The sequence below is a fragment of the Balaenoptera ricei genome, chromosome 1 (assembly GCF_028023285.1).
Source record: "Balaenoptera ricei isolate mBalRic1 chromosome 1, mBalRic1.hap2, whole genome shotgun sequence".
NCBI lineage: Eukaryota > Metazoa > Chordata > Mammalia > Artiodactyla > Balaenopteridae > Balaenoptera > Balaenoptera ricei.
The window spans coordinates 102,775,785-102,795,135 of record NC_082639.1 but is presented as its reverse complement, the minus strand read 5'-3'; the positions used below and the strand labels follow the sequence as shown (position 1 = coordinate 102,795,135).

The following is a 19,351-nucleotide window of genomic DNA, read 5'->3' as shown; positions in this document are numbered from 1 at the left end:
GAGCGGATTCTCTCCTACCAGTATTCTCATGACCTGGTCATTTTATTCCATCAACTGATACTTCTGATTGTTCTTTGGTATAAACTTTTCTCGACTGGACTTTGGCCCCGTTGGGGTCTGGCACCCAGTCTCTTGACGTGGCTACGGGTTATCACAGCTCCAAGTTACAGAAATGCAGGAACCAGCCGTCGTTCTGGTATCACCACAGCGCTCGCCTCTCCTGCCCAGGGGACCCTCTCGTTCCTTCGGGAACCCGTCTTCCGCAGGTCGGCACTCCTACCGCGTACTGCCCCGGCTTCCCGTCCTTTTTCGTGTTTATAATACCCGGAGACCCTGGTGGATCAGCCTGTGCTCCTTCCTGGCTCATCCCTCCAAAAAATCTACACACACTCTCCCCACCATTAAGATAACCATTCCAGTTGCTCCAGCTGCCCCGGGCGCATCCCATGTTTATGGAAAGGGGCCCATTAAAGCTCTCAAAAGTATACCTTAAAGGCCATCCTAGGGCAAAGACACACCCTTTCTGGCACCAGCCTGCCCGACCGGCTCCCCAGTAAGGGGAAGCCAGTTTTTTCCTTTAGCGGAGGGCGGCCGCCTCTGCGGGCAACTGGCTAAGCCCGGCGCCTCCAGAAGGAGCCTGGGACCCTAAGGCCGCCCCCGCGTCGCAAGCCCCCCAGCGCCGGGCCGGAGCCGCGGCGGGAACGGCAGCCCGGGAAGGGGCCGAGCAGAGCGCCCCAGGGGAAGGGGAGGAGCACGCCTTTCCTCTGGGCAAGAAGGGCGGAGAAAAAAAGGAAGGCAAGAGACGCGAGGTGAGGGCGGGCGGGCGGGAGGGAGGGAAGGATCGGGCTGGGGATGCCGCCGGCGGCCCGCTCCTTGCCGGGGCCGCCCAGCAGCCGTCCTCCCTCCTCCTCCTGGGCCCGCGGCTCCCGAGCGCCGCCTCCAGGAGCCCCGGACCCCGGGCGCGCTCGGACTCGAGGGCCCGCAGCCCCTCTCCAGGGTCTGCGCGCTGCCCAGCGCTGCCGCCCTCCGTCCCCCCGGCGCTCCCTTCCCCCGCCCGCCCCTCATTACTGCGCTTCCTCCATTTCCAAAGTGCGTCGTCTTTTAAGCCTCGCCGCTCTGCCAACCCATTCCGCGCCCCGCCGCTTCCTCCTCCTCCGCCTCCCTCTGGCTGTGGTCGCCCTCCTGACTTCCTCCTCTTCCTCCTCCTCCCCTCCAGGGCTCCCCGTGCCCCTCCCCTGGCTCCCCGGACACTCACCCCCTTCCCCATACTGGCGGTGGTCTGTGCCCCGCGCCGGGTCCTGTTGCTTGAGAATCAGAGAGAAAAGAAGAGAGCGGCTCCCGGCCGAGAAAGCGCGACCGGGGGAGCGGAGAGAAGGGAGCTAGGGCTGCCGCGGGGCGGGAAGGAGGGAAGACGGCCGGCGGCTCGGGCCGATGCCTTTTCTGCCGCCGCTGCCGGGGCTGCTACCGCTGCTGCTGCCACGTGTCCGCCTCCTCCCGCCGCTGCTCTGAGCCCCAGACCCCGCCGCAGCTCAAGCCCGCGCCTCCTCCTCACTTCCTAAAATATGCAACCTGCGTGCTAGCCCCGCCCACGCCGCGGCACGTCACCGTTACCGGAGCAACCTGACACCGGCCGCGGGCCTGGCTCCGCCCCCGCCCCAAGCCCCACCCCCAGGCCGGGGCCGCGCCGGCTGCGGCCGGTCGCGGCTCCCGGCAGGAGGGCGCCGGGCCCTGGGGCGCGCGTGCCCACGTCCCGGGAGGCCGAGGCCGCGCCACTCCCGGGCGCGCCGGCTGGCTGGGCAGCGGGGACTCGGCGGCCATGCAGCTCCCGCGCCCCCTCCCGCCGCCCTGCGTGGCCGGCCTGCTTTGGAGGGCACGCAAGGTCCTCAGTGGGTGCGGGGACGTCCACGGAACTGGGTCCCCGAATCTCCGCGGACCCGGGGCAGAAACCTTGCGCGGAGGGGCCTTTCCGGGCATCGGAAAGCTCTTCTGGGACTAAGGGGAGCACCGGGATGGGGGTGAGGGGTCGGATGTGCCTGCAGCCAGCGCCCGCAGGAGGGACTGCGCCCCCCTGCGGAGTCCAGGCCCCCGCGCCCACCTGCGATGGCGTCCCCGGCCAGCCTCTTGGTGCCCTCCCGAATGCCTCCTGTGGTCTTGGGATCCCCGTTATCCATATCCCCACAGGGCCTGAGCTGGCCTTGCCGGAGGTCCCAAGTGCCTTCTCCCTCCTTTGCTTCAAGACCCCCAAATGATAATCCAAAGGGCCTGCTGTGAATTCATTCACGCTACTGTGTGAATGAAAGCTGCTTTTCCAGTTTGGGGGATCATTTTTGGGGGGGAGGAATAACTGAAACCTCAGGGAATGCATATCCTTAGCAAAAGGGGCTCCTCCTCCGAGGAGATGTTTGAGGGCCTGTCTCATGCCTCTCCTTGCCCCCCACCTGGCACAGCAGGGCCTCTTTCACCGCAGCCTTTGGTGCTGTGAGGGACCTGGGCCTGGAGTGTGGTGAGGAGTCCAGGAACCCCCCAGAGGGCCCTGGCCTGGCTGCGCTGTGTGGCTTTCTCCCATGACAGCTTCTGCAGAGGCTGCAATGGCTGAAGGTCTCCTACAGTTAAAAAGCGAAGTATTATTAACAATGTTTTGGGGAAGTCAAGCATACTCTGGGAAAGCACGATTTGCAGGAGAAAGTCACTCCATGTCTCTGGGAATTCCGACTAGAAACAAGGAAAACATTAACTTCCTAAGCAAGTTAAAACCGGCCCTATCAACTCCAAGTATTAATTTAACATGAGTGAAGATGTGAAACTTGAAAGAAACGGGAAGGAGGGAGGAAGAAAGAAAAACAAAGGGGGAAAAAGTAGCAACTGTGTTATCAGTTAGACCATTAGCCTAAGTCTTGTTCCTTCTTAGAAGAAACTGTTTCTTTCCTCTTGCCCAAGAATGCATTAAGGGCTGGTGCCTCCTCCAGCGACCTTCAAGCTTGCTTAAATCAGTGCGGGCCCTGAAGACCAGAGGAATTGCCAACTGAATTCAAATTCGTGACTGCTGGGGAAAGAACCCCCAAATCCAGAACAGAGTTCCCAATGCTGCTTATTCAACAGAAGGAATTTATGAAGAGTTATCAGGGCTCTGTCTCCAAAGGTCTAGGAAATGCTTTATTTACATGCCCTACATCCACCATTACCGCTAACCTGTAGGAGGCTTTTTTTTTTTTTTAAAGGAATGGTTTTTAATATTTATTTATTTATTTATTTACTTATTTATGGCTGTGTTGGGTCTTCGTTTCTGTGCGAGGGCTTTCTCTAGTTGCGGCAAGCGGGGGCCACTCTTCATCGCGGTGCGCGGGCCTCTCACTATCGCGGCCTCTCTTGTTGCAGAGCACAGGCTCCAGACGCGCAGGCTCAGTAGTTGTGGCTCACGGGCCTAGTTGCTCCGCGGCATGTGGGATCTTCCCAGACCAGGGCTTGAACCCGTGTCCCCTTCATTGGCAGGCAGATTCTCAACCACTGCGCCACCAGGGAAGCCCTGTAGGAGGCTTTTGCTTGCTAAAGATCTCTCAGCTTGTTTGAGATTCATTATCCCCTGGGCCCTGGTCTGAATGGAAAAAGCACAGCAAGAACAACAACAAAATGTAGAAAGCAAAAGTCTGAACAATGTAGGTTTCTCCTGCTAGCGGATCACCTTTTCCTCCGTTCATAAGTGAAATTATCATTTTTTTTTCCCATTCAACAACATAAACCTGATAAATCAAGGCATTTCCCTTGGTCTCTACAGCTGTTCATTTGGTAGCTGAAGATTACCGAAGGTCCTTTCAGGAGGACCTCAAAGTTCTAGCTATATGCCAGAGAGGGGAAAAGGCATAAAAATAAATATTAAAATCCAAAGTTTGCTTTCGCCTCCACATAGCACTTGTACATATAAAATCTGCTAGAATTCTCACAAGTCCGAAAGGTAAAGGGCTTTAGCCGCATTTTCCAGCGTGGGAAACTGGAGGTTTGAGGACTTTCTTCTAACAAGGCCACTCAGCTAGCAATGGGGGAGCCTGGCCTCAAAATTGCAAGATGGGAACCCATCTTCCTGCTTGTAAAATGTGGTCTCTGAGCATAGCACCAAGGAAGTTTTGGTGGAAGAACACTAATTGCTTTCAACATGGCTGTCCTCACAAATACAGAGAGAGGGTTTCCATGTGCCTCTCCTCTCGGCAAGAGCCTTTTCTGCCTATTCCTACTCTTCATCAGTCTACCGTGTGCATCATCGTGAGGCAGAGAACCATTTCTTTTATAAAAATGACTGATACAGATCAACAAACACTCCTCCACCACTGTTCTGGCCCACCTGATCCCACCTCTAGAGGCAAATCGCATTCCATTTTCAAGTCATTTGATAATCCATTTTTCATTGCAGTCCTGTTGAAAGAAACATAATTCGACAAAAATGGGTCAGAATGTCAGAAAGGGCCTTGCTATTACTCCTCTAAAGTTGATGTTTCTACAAATGCTACAGCCAAGTGTTATGGCCTAGGCACTTCTGGGCAATTTTCAGGGGTGTTTTTAGGGGTAAAGTTTATTGCCAGGTGTTGAGGACAAATTTTAAGAGGTGAAGGGAAAAAACATGATAAGGAAGCAGGAGCTGAAAACTTTTTATGGGAAAGAATGATGTAAAGAACACCTGCCGGGTTGTACTCTGGAGCCCTGAACACGCCTATAAAATTAAGACAAAGGGACATTGTGGCCAGAATTGAGGTGCAGAAGTCTCAGATGTGAGAGAGATGCTTTGGGACATAGGTGACCAAAGGGGGAAATATCCTTTTTGGGGGACAGGCTTCTTTCCTCCTCTTGGGAGAGGTTTCTGAATGGAACCTTGGAGAGCAAACATTCCCCTTATTTTACATGAAGAAACTGAGGCCCAGGGAGTGATTGGTACTAGATAGTCCCAGGACACTGGCAGAACGATTGTGCATCTTTTCAAACTCCCAGAGCAGTGCTGAGGATAAAAGAAACTTCCAGAAGAGAAGGTGGGGGAAATTCTGCCTCTCTATTCTATCTACCTCTTATTCTATCAGCTCTTATTAAGCTCCTAGCTTGGGAAACAATTAAACTGATTGGTCCAGAGACTCAGCATTTACAGCCCTCAAGGCTGCCAAGTGTGGATGGCTTTGAGGAGGATTTGACACACCACGGAGGGCTGGCCCAGTCATTGTGAATAGTCAGCAGATGTCTGAAAAATATGATGCAAGTCAGTATTTTGAGCCAAGTGTGCTAGCACTTTGAGTAAGTACTTGCTGAAATGAATAAACATGCCATTGCAATTAAGGGCTTTAGAATAAGAGTTGGAACCTACATGAAGTTAGCATTTTCCACTGGAAGCAAACATTTGCGAGGTCAATGAGCTAGGGATCTGGAAGGACAGAAGTCTCTTTGGCCCAGCTTGCACTAAAGGTTGCATGGAAACAATCTTAAGCATGCATCTTTATCTTTTACCATTCCCTTGGTACCCCAGGAAGCCACTTAGCTGCCACTATCACTGTATTAAAGCCAACCCTTGTCACCATTCCAAAGTTCCTCCTAGCCAATGTCTATCCCGCCATTGCAAATCTCTTTTTTCCTGTCTAGCAGCAGACATATTACCTCCTGCTTTAAAAGTACAGTTCTAGGCAGACCACTGACCATCAGAAATCTGTCAGCTAAAGAATTCTGACCCCTGAAACTTTTCCTCCGACTCCGTTTTCCAGTCATCTCTTAACTCCCTATAAAAGCTCTTTAGTATGCTTGTAAACATATTTTCTTCTGTTAATGATTTTTGAAGCCCTTAGGTTTTGCCTCTGGATATTTAGAAAAGTCAACGTTTTCTTGGTCCCTGTCTTGGAGGCTGTTATTAAACACACAGAGTCAAGTCCTCAGTCTTTTCCTCAGCATTCCTTTAATACAACTGCCACTTAAATAATTTGCTCTTATTAATAGCAGTCTTTGTAAATGAAACAATTATAAAGTTGTTCCCCAGGTGTTTTACACTGAGTCCTGAAATTCAGAGTCAGGGTGAGTCTTCTTTTCTAGCACTCTCCCCACAGTACACTGCTACTCCCCTCACCCCAGTTCAAAACATTATTAAATGTTACAATATCCTGGAATGTAAAAACTCATCCCTTGTAAAACTCATGTAAAAACTCATCCCTTGTTCTCTATAAATCAACAACCACTGGGGCATTGCAAACAAAAATTAAATGGCAACAAACAAGGGATCTGGAACTTAAAATAGTCTATTGCCAGAGTCCTATCTGCGCCCAGGCAGTAGAGACGTGGCCTCAGACAGGCTTACAAGCCAGCATGGGCAAGCTGAAGGCAGAGAAGAGGCAGCAGATAACTGTCATCGAACTCTTCTTGTTCTCAGGGGAATACAGCATGAGCACTAAGGAAATGAGTGCTACCATTGGGATAGATAGATTTGCTATTCTTGGCCTTTAAATCTTGCATGGAAAAACAATCGAGAAAGTTCTGTGAAAGCTGGTTCCACTGAGAACAGCACTCTTCCATAGATGACTTTGCACTAAAATTGGGTTTCAGGGACTGTGCAGATTTTCCCTTCAGCGGAGTGAAAAGCCACCATAATAGGAGAGAATACAAAACCATCCAAAAGTGGTTTGGTTCATTTACAAGAGTCTGGGAGTTTTTGTAGAAAGTAACACAAAAGTAGGTCAGGTACAAAAATAGTAACCAGCTCAATTCATTTTTAACAGCTTAGGTTTTACTCTGGAGTCTGCCATTTGGTTGATGGGTAACCTCTACATGTGAACTCTTACTGATAAGCCCCTAAGAAAGTCCCCTCTCTTTCTTCCCTTCTCCAACCCCTACCTCTGGCACTCTACACTGTTTAACAGAAGTAAGCGCTAGTTCATGCAAAAAACAAACAAAACAAAAAACAAAACAAAACAGAAAAACCCCAAGAATAGCCATTACTGGGCATCTACTCTGAGCCTAACGTGGTGTTTGGTGCTGGCATAAAATGACAACTAAGACGCATTCTCTACCCTCAAAGAGTTCACCATTTGGCATAGAGAAAGACAGGCAAAGAGATGTTAGCAGCACAGTGAGAGGTGCTATATCTATGCAGCGTATCATGGGGGCATAAAGGAAGAAGTGGTCAGTTCTGCCTGCAGAGCTGGAAAGGCTCCCTTGGCTGGATCTTGAAAGACGGATGGGAGTTCATTAAGTGGAGCCTCGTGCGGGCGCATGTGTGTATGTGTTTGTGTAGCGGAGGTCGGTTGCAAGCAAAAGCAGCAGCATGGTTAAGACCCTCAGCACCTAAACAAACTTAGTCTGTTGGAAGACTGGCCGGTAGTTTAAAATCGCTAGAGCGTAGGCTGTGAGAGAGAACGCAGCAGGAGATAAGCCTGGAGAGGTGAGCAGGGTCCAGATTGTGGAGCACTTGGATGCCCATTCTAAGGACTTGGACTTTATCCTGTAGGCCACAGGGAGACACTGCAGGATTTTAAGCAGGGAGGTGGCATGATCAGATTTGTGCTTTGGAAATATTCCGCTGGTAGTACCAGAACCGTGGGATAAGCTTTCACAATCTGCATTTACCAAAGCTCTTCTGATGGTATTATTGATTTCAGAATCTCAAGACATCCACGTTGCCCCATATAGCTTTGAGATGGCATGTTAATTTTATTTTCTTCCTCTTTTGTGTACACACGTGCGTGTCTTGATACCCATTATAATCCCAATCATGCACCGCTTCTCCCAAACAGAGGATTTCAAGTGGCTGGACACGGTGGAAAACTGGGATTTGGACATAATTTTAACAATCTGCTAGTATACAAGTCTCTGACCTTGGAAGATGGTTCAATTTGCAGGGACGGTACCGGCAGTTTACCCAGTTTTCCTAATATTTTTTTGCTATGCCGAATTCCAAATAGACCAAGGACTTTGTTGGCTTCCACTTCTCCCAGAGACCAGTTCTTGATGCAGTTCCACTGACTAAAGAAAATTTAAGCTGCCTGGGTCCCCATCTCACATATAAGGACCAGCAATCTCAAGGATAGTGACGATAGAGTAAGAGGCCAAATGAGTGAATAATTTGGCTTCCGTGGTCGAGACAGTTCAAATAAAAGATGTCCCTGTGTCAACAAATTTCAGCTCTTTATTTCTTTGACAACTCTGTTGATTTGACACTTCGCGTCTGGTAGTGGGCATGGCAGTAGAGGCAGGGTGGAGATGCTGGTGGGGTGGTGATGACGGAGGTGGTGGGGAGGGGCGGCAATGATGCTAAAGGGGGTGGACCCAAAACAGTTGATCCAATAACAGGATCCCAATCGAATAATTCCTTCAAGCAATTGCATCTTCCTCCTCACATGAAGCTTCTGAGTCTATTTTATCTGTAACCATATCACCAGGCTGCTGTGAGAGTCAATTGACATGACACTCTTAAGGAAACATCACGCCTGTCGCATAGTAACTGTTCAAAAAGTGTAAGGAATGATCTTGTCTTGATTTCAAATTCCTACTCAGCCTGGGAGAAACAAGGTTCAAGGAAGGATGAAGGCATCCATGAAAAATTTGTCTAGAGGAGGAGGGAGTGAGAACAGAGTCTGCTTTTTGCTGGCTTTCCTCTCCCCCCCCACCAACCTCCTGTATCCAACAGCGGGCCTGTCTGCGGATACACAGCCAGCTTGTAGCAGAAAGCAGAGTACAGAGTGCAGGAGCTAGGTGAGCAAGGGTAAGGCAACACTCCACCTATCTGAACTGGTCTAGTTATCACCAAACCACAGGTGAGAACCAGGGAAATAAGCCCTGCACTAAAGCATTGCAGCACTGGCCTCATGGAGAAATTTTCACCTTCAGAATAAGAAGCTTGACTATCCATGTTCTGGACTGCAGGGGTTGATACAGCACAACCTCCTTGGGAAAAAGAAAGCATTGTCTCCAAGTGCAACTTAAAACCATCAAAGCCTTTTCTTATTTTTTCCTTTTTACTTAAAAAAACAAAAAACAAAACAAAAGAAAGAAAGAAAGAAAGAAAGATACCATCTGCTAATGCAGTTGCTAATTGGCAAGGGAGAGTTCGTCCTCTTCCTAAGAACAGGCCCAAGAGAATGCTGTGTTTCGGGGCCATCACTCCCGATCCCGGAAAAAGCAGCTGAGTCTGTCAGGCACCACGCGGCAGGCTGGAGCTGCAGGGAGCTAGGGGGGCCCAGGGATCCACTTCCCTCTCATGCCTTGAACCTCATCAACCAGAGTGCTCAAACTCAATGTATTCTCTTCCCCCTTTGCTTTTTTCATAATGGAAGAAAAAAAAAAAAAAAAGGTGATGTTAAAGTTTTGAATTAAGAAACAGTTGCCATCTGGGTAATTGAATTCTGCTTGAAGTAGCCCACCTGGTTCTCATCAGTGGCTCCTGACAGGTATGGAAGTGTCAGCTGAAGTCTTGCATTGACTTCTAAACGCAAGCTCGTGGTCCATGCACAATACAGAAACCTTAATTCCTGAAGAGCGAAAGCAGTTTTCTATCAGGTTACCTCAATGCATGGTAGATTTCTTAGGTAGATTCTAAATGCAGACATTTAGAATGAAAGCAGTCATGTTGGTCTCATCCATTCCTGGTCATATGCTGCCTTAAAAAAACAAAAAATGAAAAGCCAGTTTTCTTTGTCTTCCTGTTTGGACATCCACGTGATAGAAATACGTATGACTGAAATCACTTTGCTCTCTTAGAGGATTCAGGAGGCTGAGTGTCTCCAACTCCTCAAATAGTGGAAAGAGGGGTGGGCAGCCTGGGAGGAATATCAGGTGTCCATCTATGGGTTGGATGCCATGCCCTGCCCTTCTCAGCAGGCTTCACGGTTGCCAGCCACTCCTGTTCCCCAAAGGGAGGCACCATCAAGCAGCACGAATGGGGTTGCCGTCCCGTTCCCTGACCTGAGATGCCCGCATGCCAGGAAAAGAGTCACTAGCTTTGCATACAACTCGCAGCCTCACCTTCTGTTTTTTGTTTTGTTTTGTTTTGCTTTTAAATTAATTTATTTTTGGCTGTGTTGGGTCTTCGCCTCTGCGCCAGGGCTCTCTCTAGTTGCGGCGAGCGGGGGCCACTCTTCATCGCGGTGCGCGGGCCTATCATTATCGCGGCCTCTCTTGTTGCGGAGCACAGGCTCCAGACGCGCAGGCTCAGTAATTGTTGCTCACGGGCCTAGTTGCTCCGCGGCATGTGGGATCTTCCCAGACCAGGGCTCGAACCCGTGTCCCCTGCACTGGCAGGCAGATTCTCAACCACTGCGCCACCAGGGAAGCCCCCTCACCTTCTGTTTTCGTGCACAGCAGAGCTGGTGTCAAGCAGGACGGTTAGCAAGGACAAGATATAAAAGGAAACAGAATGCCGGGAACTTGGGTGGTCTTGAGCAAGTCCTTGTACTTTCCTTCAAGTCTGTTTCCCTGTATCTGAAATGTCTAGCACTGAGTACAATTAGGAGCCATGGTCAGGCAGCACGGGATGCTTGAGTTGGGAGGGGAGCTCTGCATTGGACAGAAATCTCGCTCGCAGGCAGTTTGGGTTTTACAAGGGACACTGAGCTTATGAAATGAGAATTCTACACTACAGATAACCTAGTCTGCTCTCCTCTTTTACAGAGGAATTGAGTCTGTGAGGCTGCATGTGCTTTTCCCAGGGTCACAAACCACCTGCTTAATGTCAAATCGAGACCCCAGCCCCTTCTCTTTCCACTACACCGTGCTGTCTCCTTAGCTTTAGGACAACTCGGAAACATCTACTTAAGGACAGAGATGTTTTGCTTCCAAACCAAGAACTGAAGGTTATCCAAAACATGCAATTTAAAGGATCAGCTTTTTGAAAATAGAATTTTCCATGATGCTCCGGGTACTCATATAGTTTCATCTTAAAAATCTCGCTCGACCTCTTTTCACTCATGTCTCAGTGGAGCTACGTCTGAATACACACACACACACACACAGACACACACACACACACACACAGACAAATATGCACACTATTGTTTTGAATTTGAGAGAATTCAAGGAAGCCTTGAATGGTGTCAAGGTAAAATTAAATTAAAATCTCTTGCAGGGGTCCCAGGCTCAGGACGAGACTCCTCTAACTCCTTTCCCGGGAAGCCTGCTCTCTGTCCAATGACAGTTTCCTGGACTCTGCATCACACCTGTATGGGGTTTCGTCGAGCTGCTGGGTGACAAGCTCCACTCCATGGCCATCTTGGCTCCAACATCCTCAGACTTTTCTCTTCCTTCTGCCAACTGATGGAGGAGCATGCTGAAGAGAACATGGAGGGCAGTAGCATGGGGGCAAGGGCCTGGGAGTGGAGCTGGGGTAAGGCTTGGGCAGATAGTGGAGGCCGAGGGGGGAGTCCGAGGCAGCCAGAGCCGCCTCCAGTAGCCTGGTCCAACTCCCAGCAGGCTGCCTTCTGCTTCCTTGGCCTGGCTCAGATCTCTTTTCTTAATCCAATAAAGGGGCACTTGCCTAAATTTGAAAAGGTGCCATAAGATTATTTCATCCACCATATCCTGTCCTGAAGCAGTTAAGCTCCAATTTCCTCTTCAAAACTAGTTTCTGTCTGATAGGGCTCTTTTGATATTGATCTAGAATCACTAATATTTTATAGCCTCTGAGGCATTATTGTCTCTTTACTCTCCTGTTTCTTGCCAAATGGACAGTGTCTCAGATCTCCTTGTTCCTTCGCCCACTCTTGTTTCTCTCTCTGCTGCTACAGCATCCAGCTACCCACAGCCCTGCCTTTCCACAGAGCAGCCTCTCCTCCTGGCTCCTCTGAAAATTCTAATCAGAAGAACTCCATCTACCCGCATCTGGATCATGCTTAATGTACAGAAAATCAGATCCGCGCACTTTGGAATAGTGGTGGTGGACAGTGAAGTACTGATTTTAGATCCTTTTGCAGGGGGGCTGGTGGGACCTATAAGCCCCAGTGCCCTGAGGGCAAGAGTTGCTGGTATAGCAGCAAAATTCCTACCTTTTTCAATGCAGGGGTCAGAGATTTCTTTGGTAACCTTATTTTCCTATTTAAAGCTGCCCTTCTTCCCATAAATCATACCCCACTGATAATAAAAGGTTGCCTTTTTCTCGTAGAACCATATTGTGATTTTGCCTGGGTGTTGCCCACAGCCTCTAAAAACATCAAGAAAACAGATCTGGTGAAATATTGAACATTTTCACCCTAAGGCTGGGAATGAGTGACTGTTACCCATTATCACCACTTCTACCATCGTAACAGAAGTCCTGAGACCAGCTGTTCAGCCCATGCCTCTAGCAACTTCCCCCTCCACTCAGTGGCAGGCTATTCCTACAACTCAGCTGTAGCTCACACCCTCCTGTTTTTCCATCACTGGTGGACGCATGTTTCTATGGCAGCCACACCTCCAAAGAAGTCTGAATCTCAGCCCCTTTTAAGGGGGTCCTTTGAAGTTTCCAAGTGTCTTCACATTCGCTATCCCTCTGCCCCAGAGGTCACAGCTGCTCTCTGCAGTGGCTCCTTCTGTACCCCTTAGAGGCATCTTCTACCCTTTTGAATAGTTACTCACCTTTCTACTAGTTGTAAAAGATTTTTTATATTAAAATTTGTCTGTTCAAAGTACTGGTCTGGTTTTCAGCAATTCACTGGACCCTGACTGATACAAGACCTAAATAAATGCAGGAATAAATAATGTTCATGGATTGGAAGACTCACTATTGCAAAGAAGTCATTCTCCCTAAACTGAGCTATAGATTTAAGAAAACACGCCTCTCCTAGGTGCTTCTTTTGAAGGTACTGGGGTGTTAGACAAATATAAAATATCCAGAATTACTTGGTTGTTGCTGCAGTACATTTCTGGAAACCACATGGAAAGTCCTAAGTCTGATCTTACCCATGGAATCTGTGTTCTAATTGGATGTTGCATTCTTGACCAAAGTCTTGGCATCAGATAAATCAGAGATACTAAATATGTCATAGAGGCAAAGATTCAGAGTTTAAATTAGTAGTTCTCAACCCTGGATAAGCATTAGAATTATCAAGGAAGATTTAAAAAACAAACAAACAAACAAACAAACCAGTGCCTGGGCCCCCGCTGGCACCCAGTTGAAGCCAAATCTTTATAGGTGAGCCCAGGTCATCAATATTTTTTGTTTGTTTATCAAGAGCCATGACCAAAGGAAAGAAATAGCTGTCATTTGGCACTTCAAAAAAAAAAAAAAAAAAAGAGCCACCTGAAAGCAAATCATAAAATTTATTGCTTCTCCAAGTGGAAATTTAGAGATCCCACACTGATGAATGAGTCATCGCACATGGTAATAAGACATTGCGTATTGCACCTACCGTCCACCAAGTCTGAATGTGATCTAGTGCCCTCAAGGTACAATGTTCTAAGGCTGATGGTCAATGAGTTAATGAGTATTTAGAAAGATTCCACGGCAAGTGTAATATCACTGTATGAGGAATTTGCCTAGGAGACTCTGGAAAGGAATACACACAGTCCCTGTTCTTAAGAGGTGTTCAAGGTGAGAAGAGCACGATGATTCAAAAGTTAGGCTTCCAGTAATTTACAACATGGAATGTTGGCCTTTGCTGATGATAGCATTTCTATCTGAAGTGATCTCAACCACGTAGATCCAGTTATTTGGAAATTGTGGTAATCCAGAGATACATTTCCGGATTCTTCCCTTCCCTTGGCAAAAGGCTGGAGAGGGCTGACCCAGGGAAGGAGAGCCTCTGCTCAGCCTCGGGGTCTCCTCCAGGTGCTGTCAGTGCAGAGAGGAAGGCAGTCCCCGAGAGCCAGCCACCAAGAGGCTCCGCGGAGAGACCAGCCCTGGAGCTTATACAAACCCAAGAGGTTGGCTTCTCTTGTTATTTTTTTAATTAAAAAAATTTTTTTGGCTGCGTTAGGTCTTCGTTGCTGCGTGCAGGTTTTCTCTAGTTGCAGCGAGCGGGGGCTACTCTTCGCTGTGGTGAGCGCGCTTCTCACTTGCGGTGGCTTCTCTTGTTTTGGAGCTCGGGCTCTAGGAGTGCGGGCTTCAGTAGCTGCAGCATGTGGGCTCAGTAGTTGCAGAACATGGGCCCTAGAGTGCGTGGGCTTCAGTAGTTGTGGCGCACGGGCTTAGCTGCTCTGTGGCATGTGGAATCCTCCCGGACAAGGGATCAATCCCGTGTCCCCTGCATTGGCAGGCGGATTCTTAAACTGCGCCACCAGGGAAGTCCTGGCTTCTCTTTTAGATTCCAGTTCTCTGTCATGAATTTTGTGATTTGAAGCAGGGCACTTCATGACACCTCAGTATATCCACTTTAAAATAGAAAAATTGTATCTATTCCCTATCTACCTCTAAAGATACTTTAAAGACAAATTAAATTCTATTGAAAAGATATCTGAGCATTTTAATAATTTTTTTTTCTGATTATAAGAGTGACATTTATCGAACAGAATATGAAAATTACAGAGAAATTGTTATATAATTAAGAAAATAAAACTCACCCATAATCACACTCATAATCCCACAATCACTATTTTAAACAAAACACAGATGAAGAACATTCTCTATATGCAGTTTTCTATCCTGTTTTTTAATATAAGATTATATAATGAACATTACCATATATCTTAAAATTTTCTTTAAAAGTACTATTTAATGGCTACATAGTATTCCATTTTATGGCAATAGCATGATTTGCTTATTCATGGTGAGATATACAACATGAATATTTTAAAAATATAAGGGAAAGTTAATAATCCAAGAAATTTTGGTTACTATTATTTATAACAGTATATTTGGAGATTTAAAAAATATACAGATAACAGTTGGAAACAATCTCAGAAGCACAGAAAATGAGATTTATAAAACACAATCAAGAGCAATTTCATTTTTAAAGGTCAATTCGCTTACAAAGGACACAGAGAACATGCAATAATTGCCTATAACTACATTTCCATTGACTTCTGAGTGGTAATTTTATCTTCAATACCCCCTACTGGTTTGCCTTATGGTTGTAGTGTTATCATTTTCTTTTAGAAAAGAATTGTGATTTCATTAGAAATCTGCCACCTCTCCAGTCCTATGCTCTTCATTCTTTCTCTCAAAAAATAAAGTGAGAGGGGTAGGAACAAAGGAAAAAAAGAATAACTGATTATTGCTTTATATAAATCCTTCCTCCTCCCCGCCCCCCACCATATGCAATGAATAGAGGCTGGAGAAGCCCAAGAGAATAAGGACATATCCTCAAACTTTCTTTTAAGAACTTTGTAACTTGTTGCATTACTCATTCATCCAAGACCGTTGCCATAGGCTCTACATCTCAGATTACTTAGTTTATCTGAAAGATAAACTCAGGAATGTGTGGATTTCCTGGAACCAAGGGGTTAAGTCAAGTCAGGGCCAATGTGTGTTTATCCTTCTTAATGCTAGAATTCCAGGCAGATCAATTCAAAGTACTTCTTGAGATAGCACTTAATTGAGTAGTTGCTTATTATAGCAAGTTCCATTCAGCAACTCCACTTCCTGCCACAAAGGTCAGCTGATGCCCATGTGTGATGTGAGGAAACAAGAAGGAGCTATCGCTCCATTTCTGATAGATCTGGGCTCCCTTCATTCATTCAAAAAGCATTCATTGAGAGTCCATTCTGCATGGCACCAGTCTAAGCACACTAACAAGACAGACCAGGTCCCTGCTCTTGTGGAGTTTCTAGCCTAGTGGAAAAGATGAACAATAACAAAGCAAAAAGAGGGATTCCTATTTGTTTCAACTATGCTTTAAACACCTGCAACATCTGCATTTGAATACGGATAACTCTAGGTATTTGGGATTCTGCTCAAACTATCTCTTTGCAGAAGAGTATCTCATAACCCACAGCAGCTTCCTCCTACACCTAAAAGACCAGATTTTCAGAGTAAATGTTTTCTGGACTTCTTTAGAAAGCCCAGGGCCAGTGGTGGTCTTCATGGGATGGAAGCTTCTCCTTTTAGCCACAAATTTTAAAAACCTCTGATGAAAGCATTTGGTTTCTGGAGACACAATTATAAATTGTCTTTGATGTCCTTGGCTGGTGTAAATGTGGTAGGAATTTTTAATTGTTGGGAACAGTTTTTGGAGTTCATAATTCTTTCCTGTCCTTGCTCTTCTTTTGGCTACAGCTGATTTAAGTATTTTTTGCCTTTAGATTCAAATAGCAGGTATTGCTTCTACATGCCAAATTCTGTGCAAGATACATCTATTTCTTCTTTGAATTTTTGTAATAACTTCATTAGTCCTGTGCTAGGAATGGGGAAGGAGAGACTCAGAGGGATTAGGGACTACTTCAAAGTCAGAGATAGAGGAAGGATTACACTCAAGCTTCCAGATTCCAAGTCCACTGTGTGCCCCTGAGGCTGAAGCTGTCTCCTTCTGTCTATGTGCGTATATACACAGCACTGAGCTAGATCTTGAGGAAAGTAATGTGAAATGCAATGGGCAGGTACCCATCTTAATGAAGATTATGATCTCATTGGGGCCACTATCCACCAATGAAACATTAGGTTAGAGACATTGAATGTGTATTTGAATATATTAAATATACCCTCAGCTATTGGCTGCCTCTCCTCAAATACAACCGTGAAGAGACCAAAGGAGTATAAATAGAAAATATAATAATTTATAAAATTATATCTATCAATATGATATAATTTACATATACTGTAAGTCCAATCAAAATCACAGCAGGAATTTCTGGGATTATGATAAACTGATTTTAAATTTTATATTGAAGAGTAAGGATCTTGAGTAACTAACAACTTTGAAAAAGAAGGACAAAGGGAAGGAACAATTCTACTTGAAAATGAGACATTTGAGAAAGACATAGTAACTAAAGTTATAAGATTTAGGTGCAGAACAAGAAAATATATCATGGAAAGAATAAAGAGTCTCAAAATGAAACTATGCATCTATGAGAAATATATGATAAAGACAAATATGTGGTAAAAGCATAGACTATTTAGAAAATTTGGGAGAAAATGATCTTACTATATGGAGAAAAATAAACTTGAATCCCTAACTTGACCCATTTTAAAAAGCCCTCAAAATGTGAAAGTAAAACTATAAAGCTAATAGAAGAAAATATTGGGGAATATCTGTTAGCCCTTGGATGGTAGAGACATTGCTAAATAAAACCTCATAAGTTTGAGGTGACAAGAAATAAATTGATGAATTTGACAATAATAAAAAATGAAAGACTTGAGTTCAATGAAGGACCTCATAGACAAAGTTAACAGTGACAGGTGGCTGGTGACAGCGTAGAAGATATTTGCAATACCTAAAATCTTTAAGGTATTAACGGCCAGCATGTACAGGGAATTAGTGCAAGTCAGCAATAAAAAGGTAGAAAAAAAGGACAATGGATATGCAAAGGCATGTCACAGAAGAGGAATCCTGAGTGGCTAATAACCATACAAGGAAATAAATGTTCAACCTGACCAGCAATCAGAGAAGAACCATACTGAGCATCACTGAGATGTTACTTCACATCATCAGACTGGCAAGAACTCTAAAGTCTGACAATACTAAGTGCTGATGAGAATGACTTGAAACAAACCTTTGCACCACTGGTGTGGGAAGGTCAACCACTGCAGCTCTTGTAAGGAACAATCTGGCAATTGTTATTGAAGTTATATAGGCATGATCCTATGACTCAGCAATCGCCCTCCTGGGAACATACCTCAGAGAAACAGTCCATAAGGAGAAACTGCAACTTTCTCTCTATGGACAGTTTCTCTGACCAGCATAGAGACCACTGCAGGTACAGTCAATTTACATGGACGTTCATGGAAGTGTTTTGGAGGCAACCTGAGGGTCCATCATGAAGAATACAGGTAAGTACACTTTGTATGTGCATTTGATAGAATAGTATGCAACAGGCAGAAGTGTTATACTAGATTTACATGTAGCACATGGATATCTCTCAAAAACATGTTGCAGGATTAAAGTAAGAACTAAAATAAGATTTGTAACACAATATTATTTATGTAATTTAAAAACATAGACATATAAACAGTTTTTTATGGATGCACATTTATCTAAACAAACATATACGAGTCAGACTGGAAGGACACACATTAAATGCACCAGAGGGGGTACTGGAGAACGGAAGGAAGTGGAAATTGAAGAAGAGAGTGAAAGGGAGAAAATAAAACAAAGATAAACCATGAAGGATATACTTTGGACTGAGGAGAATGAGGAATTCTGTTCTGCATAGGAACTGCAGAGAAGGGAAAAGATCAGAGTGGTTTGGGAAGACCCAAAAGACTTTTCAAGAAAGATGTAGGATGTGAGTGGGTTAGGGGTAAAGCAATTAGTGCATAAAGTGGCAATAAATTACGTCCAGCATTTCCAGAAGAAAAATTCCCATTAAAAATAAAATCAGAAAGACTCAAAATATAATAGAGTACCCTACATATGAAATGTCTGCACTTCAGTGACATTGTATATCTTTCTCTTTTCATTTTCAATCTCATTTTTAAAAACATAAATTCAGGGACTTCCCTGGTGGTCCAGTGGTAAAGAAACCACCTCCCAATGCAGGGGACGTGGGTTTGACCCCAGTCGTGGAACTAAGATCCCACATGCCATGGGGCAACTAAGCCCGCGTGCCACAACTACTGAGCTTGCGTACCTCAACAAGAAAGCCCATGCACTCTGGAACCTGAGCACCACAACTACAGAGCCCACACACCCTGGAGCCTGTGCGCCACAACTAGAGAGAGAAAACCTGCATGCCACAACTAGAGAGAAGCCCACACGCCACAACAAGGACCCAACGCAGCCAATAAATAAATAAATAAATAAAATATTTTAAAAACCCATAAATTCATTAAAAGTGGCTACTACTATGAAGCAAAGTTGAATGTCAGTGCTTACTTTTAACAACTTTTCATATATTAGAGACATGTTCCTGTGTTGAAAAATAAAAATGTAGATTTTTATTAATCTCCTATATTAGTTTTATTTTTGAGGTACTTATTTTTTTTAACAAATTTCATGCACTGGAATTGAGTCTTAATATTGCTTATGGAAAGTATGAATTCATTTTGATTCCGAAAAGACAAAAATGTAATGATTTTTAAAAATCTCCCGTTTTTAGATATTTTGACATAAAAAATGAGGTTACCAGGTAAGTAAAGTCTGTCACCTGACAGACAATATAAAATATTTTTACAGGTGGCAACATTAGGTCTACACTGACAAGATAAAATTCAACAGGGATAAATGTCAGCTCCAGCATTTAAACTCAATAAAATCAATTACTCAAATAGAGAATGGGAGAAACCCAGCTCCATGATAATCAGTGAGAACAGGATCTGGGGGATTTAGTTAAGTGCAGG

General features: G+C 45.5%; 1 protein-coding gene and 1 long non-coding RNA gene across 2 annotated transcripts in view; one reads left to right on the top strand and one right to left on the bottom strand.

Moving 5' to 3' along the window:
- Positions 1-1,544, bottom strand: part of ATP1A1 (ATPase Na+/K+ transporting subunit alpha 1) — a 32,636-nt gene extending 31,092 nt beyond the window's left edge. The window contains exon 1 of the mRNA XM_059928689.1: positions 1,256-1,544. Within this exon, the coding sequence (XP_059784672.1) occupies positions 1,256-1,267 (12 nt within the window). The 5' untranslated portion in view covers positions 1,268-1,544. The remainder of the gene's footprint in view (positions 1-1,255) is intronic.
- LOC132369221 (uncharacterized) lies at positions 591-11,492 on the top strand. Its single transcript, XR_009504297.1, has 2 exons — positions 591-809; positions 11,072-11,492. It is a non-coding gene; the product is annotated as an uncharacterized LOC132369221 (long non-coding RNA).
- The last annotated feature ends 7,859 nt before the right edge of the window (positions 11,493-19,351 follow it).